This window comes from Aegilops tauschii, chromosome 5 (assembly GCF_002575655.3).
Source record: "Aegilops tauschii subsp. strangulata cultivar AL8/78 chromosome 5, Aet v6.0, whole genome shotgun sequence".
NCBI classification, from domain to species: Eukaryota; Viridiplantae; Streptophyta; class Magnoliopsida; order Poales; family Poaceae; genus Aegilops; species Aegilops tauschii.
This window is the reverse complement of record NC_053039.3, coordinates 378,628,229-378,632,289: the sequence shown is the minus strand read 5'-3', so window position 1 is coordinate 378,632,289 and position 4,061 is coordinate 378,628,229. Positions and strand designations below refer to the sequence as shown.

The 4,061-nt window shown below is 61.3% G+C and overlaps 1 protein-coding gene across 1 annotated transcript; it reads right to left on the bottom strand.

Annotated features, from left to right (window-relative positions):
- Positions 1–1,599: 1,599 nt before the first annotated feature.
- LOC109735223 (uncharacterized) lies at positions 1,600–3,777 on the bottom strand. The gene has a single exon (XM_020294430.4). It carries the CDS (start codon positions 2,978–2,980, stop codon positions 1,934–1,936), a length of 1,047 nt encoding a protein of 348 aa, XP_020150019.3. The 5' UTR covers positions 2,981–3,777; the 3' UTR covers positions 1,600–1,933.
- Positions 3,778–4,061: the final 284 nt, after the last annotated feature.

Sequence of the window (4,061 nt, the reverse complement as noted above, 5' to 3'; positions counted from 1 at the left end):
AGGAAGGAATCTACATATCCGAACGCCAAGCTTGCCATCCACGTAAAGGAGAGTCCCATCCGGACACGGGAGGAAGTCTTCTGTCTTGTATCTTCATAGCCCATTAGTCCGGCCCATGCTACATAGTCCGACGCCCGAGGACCCCTTAATCCAGGACTCCCTCAGTCGTTACTACCTTGTTGATGCCATCATGTAAACAAAACCTAAGATAAAAAATATTAACTTAGAAAGATAAAAGAATTATAATAAGAAATGGGTCTCCACTCCTCTAACCGCTGACGAGGCGGCGAGCCTAGAGAGAGGAGGAGGACTTAGGCGGTGACGGGGAGGGAGGCTGTGACGGGGAGGAAAATATAAGATGTCATTACGGTATGCTTACATATTTGATGTAACATCATCTTATATTATGAGACGGAGAGAGTACATTTTCCTTAAGATGAAAAAGACATATTCTTCATCATCATTTATAAAAATAAAAGAAGAAGAAGAAACAGACATCTCTTTGAATCGGCGGAGCTTGTATTTTATTTTCAGAAAATCCCGGTGCATCGAACATGGCCCGCACTCGTTGATCGAGACACATGGCAAGGTTGCCAGCGAATTTCAGCGCGAAACCGCCGAGGCTCGGACGACCGAGATCCATCGACACCACCAGCAACGTTGTCAAACGACACGACCGCATACCCATCCACCAGAACCGTCACGCCGACGCCTGCCTCAACAGCCGGCGTCGGCGGCGACCCAGACGTCCGGACCCGACGAGCCGGTCGGGTCGCCGTCAGCAGCGTACGTACATACGCCCGGCCCGGGTCGTGTCACCGGCGAGGCGATCGACGTCGACCGACGGGGCCCCCTCCCCTTCCGCGGTCCACCACCGCACACGTCGCCCGCACCACGGCCGAATCGACCGGCCGACCGACACGTGACGCCGAGCCCGGCCCATCCCTGACGCGGCGCGCGCGTCCGTCCCGTCGCGGTCGGGGCCGGGGGCCGTCGCCGTCGGAATCGCGGGCGAGCGAGCTGTCGTCCTCTGCCGCGTCGCTCCCGCCCGTGAATTGAAATCGATTTAAGGTCCGCCGACCGACGCCGACGTCCAACCGAACACGAACCGATCCTCTGCCCGTCCCTCGACGACGTCGCGTTGCGTACCGGCTGCTGCGATTCGTCGAATCTAATAATTCGTGGGCGGGCGACAATAATTCGTGGCCGGTGCCCGCCCTCGGTGGTACGCGACGCGGCCGAATTCATGCCGCCTTGATTCGCCGCTCACGTCGCCGATTGATTCCGGACCGGATCATGATGAAGTTATGGAACAATCTCGACATGCCTGTGCTGTACTGCCCTGCACTGTACGTGAAGTTATGAACAATCTGGACATGCCTGTGCTGTACTGTACGTGGTGGCAGCTTCCACCTAAACGGAGCGAGGTCGGCACGCGCTCCTCTCTTCGCCGGAGCGCACCGTATTTGCCAAGAACGCTCAGGGATGCTAGCAGCGACGTACTGGTTAGCTACAGGTACATTTCCAGGTTTCAGCAACTATGATCCAGGAGCAACAGGATGAAAATCTCATACCATATGTAGAGAGCAGAGCAGGGGAGGAGTCAAACAAGTAGTAGTATAAATGAGTGGTAGTGGTAGTTCGCTAATCGCGAAAGGGAAATCTTTTCAGGGCTTGAAACACGCCGTGATCAGACCTGGTACTGATTTATACAGGCACCTCACCTTCTAGGTTAGCCTTCCGATCAGGCACTAAAACAAACGGCTTCTTAGATCGACCCCTCTGGTGAGTAGTGAAATGAAAATTCCATCCAAATACTACTGGCCGGAATCCAGCCAGACGATGATGATAGTAAGAAGGTTGGGGAGCTCGAGCTGTGCTCTGACCGTGCCGTGCTCAGCTCACCGGTGGAGCTCTGCGAGACGACCACGGTTCACGGCGGGCTGAGGAACAGCGCCGGATCGGTGTCGGCGAACACGCCGGCCACCCAGTAGGACCCCAGGTCGCAGCCCGACGGCCACTCGAACGGGCTCGGGTCCGCCAGCTCCTTCCCGCCGGCGTCGTCCGCCACGCCGAGCCCGAGCGCCACCGACGGGTGATCGGTGAAAGCGAGGCCCCCGTCTCCGTCCGCCGCGGGTGGCGCGTCCGGCTCGGCGGCCGTGAAAGCCAAACCCCTGTCTCCCTCCGCCGCGGGTGGCGCGTCGAGCTCGCTGGCCAAGAAAGTGAAACACCCTTCCGCCGCAGGTGGCGCGTCGGGCTCGCCGGCCGTGAAAGCGAAACACCCGTCGGCCGCAGGGGCTGCGGCGGGATCGTCAGCTGTTGTCACGTCCTCGGTGGTGGCCGCGGCCTCCTTCGTCCTCGCGGCGACGGCGGCTGCGGCTGAGGCGTCGGCGTCGTGCTCGGCCTCGGGCTCCGGGGGCGCGGCCGGCGCGACGCGGCGGCGCTTGGAGTTCTTGGCGCGCTTGGGGCTGGACGAAGACGACGACGACGAGGAGGAGCTCTTGCGCGAGCCGCCGCCGACGGGGACGTTGCGGAGGGTGCCGCCCTTGGTCCAGTAGCGGCGGCAGGACTTGCAGTAGTGGCGCGGCTGGGAGGTGTTGTAGTTGTTGTAGTAGCAGAACTTGGTGTCCCGCGACTCGCACCGCGGGCAGGGGTCACCGTGCGCATCCCCCGCCCCCGCCTCCGCCTGCGGCTGCGGGGTCGCCGACGGCGCCGGGTAGCCCTTGGGCCGGCGCAGGTCGACGGCGCCGGCGAACGGCCGCCGCCCGGGCTCCTGCATGCCACCAACCAACGAGAGAGCGAGCTGGCCCTGATCGATCGGCGGTGGAGGGAGGGAAAGGAACGGACGGACGAGGCGTTTGGTTTGCGTAGCTCGAACGTGCGTGTGCGGTGCGGCGGGGTGGCTCTTAAGGGGGCCGGTCGGTGGAGCAGGTCCAGCCGTCCATCTCAAGTGGAGCAGCATTTTACGGTGCGGCTGCATTTGACGGTGTGCGTGCGTGGCGCCGACTGTTGGAGCGGTGTGGCGGGGGCGCCACCGCCACCTTTGTTTGACCCCCGGCACAGCGCCCGGCGGCAACTACCGCGCGGACGTACGGGCATACGACGTACAGTACTACGAACCAGCCGCCACCCGAGACGTCGTTGTGTTTTTTACTCCCGTGAGACGACGCGCGCGGTGGCGTGTCGTGCGCATCCCCTCGCGACGGGGCGCCCCGGTCGCCGGCCGGGCCCCAGGCGCTCGTGCAGCCCACCCCGTGGACCAGCAGCGGTCGTGCGGTGGTTGCGCACAGCGACGGGTCTCCCTCCCCTCGGCACGTACAGGAACCTCACCGTGGCAGCCAGGCCGCCCCGAGCCCGAGGCGATAAGCGCAAGCGAAATTCCCACTCACGGCGCCGTCTCAGCAGTGGCACCCACGATCGGGGCCGGGCCTGGCAGGAGCGCGTCGAGCCCGTTGCTCCGGCCTCCTGGCACGGCACGTCGGCACGGGACGAGGCAGCCAGCCCCAGCGTGCGCAGCGCGGCGGGATGGGAGGGACGGTACGGCGGTGCGCCGTGCCGTGCGCGGCCCGTCGGCTCCGAGGCGCGCGTGGGCGTGACGCACCGACGCGATGGTGCCACGAATCTCTGTTCGCGCCATGATGCCGCCATTGCTCGAACCAATCACGGTGCCCGGTGACTGATGCACAGTGTGATTGGTGGCCAGTAACTGATGGACAGACTGACGTTTCTTTTCGGTTTGATCCAAATGGATTGGGTTCGAGTGTCGGAGATAACGGAACAAAGATATAAGAGAAAACGCACCAGGTGCGAAAAAACGAAAAAGAGGGGTGAACTACCAAGAGCATCTACGGCCCGGCTCACCGGTGGGACGAATTTGTCACTGACCGGTCAGTTTTTGTCGCGACCAAATTGGCCTCCTCAAACTGCCCTTATACCTTCGGGCTGATCGGCACCTGTTAGGCCTTATTCGGTTTAGAGGAAATTAAAACGTACTCACTTCGTTCGGAAATACTTGTCATCGAAATGGATAAAAGAAGATGTATATAGATGTATTTTAATTC

What these genes read in the sequence shown, in the direction of transcription:
- LOC109735223 (XM_020294430.4), bottom strand. Translation starts at nt 2,980, where the DNA reads ATGCAGCCGCACCGTAAAATGCTGCTCCACTTGAGATGGACGGCTGGA.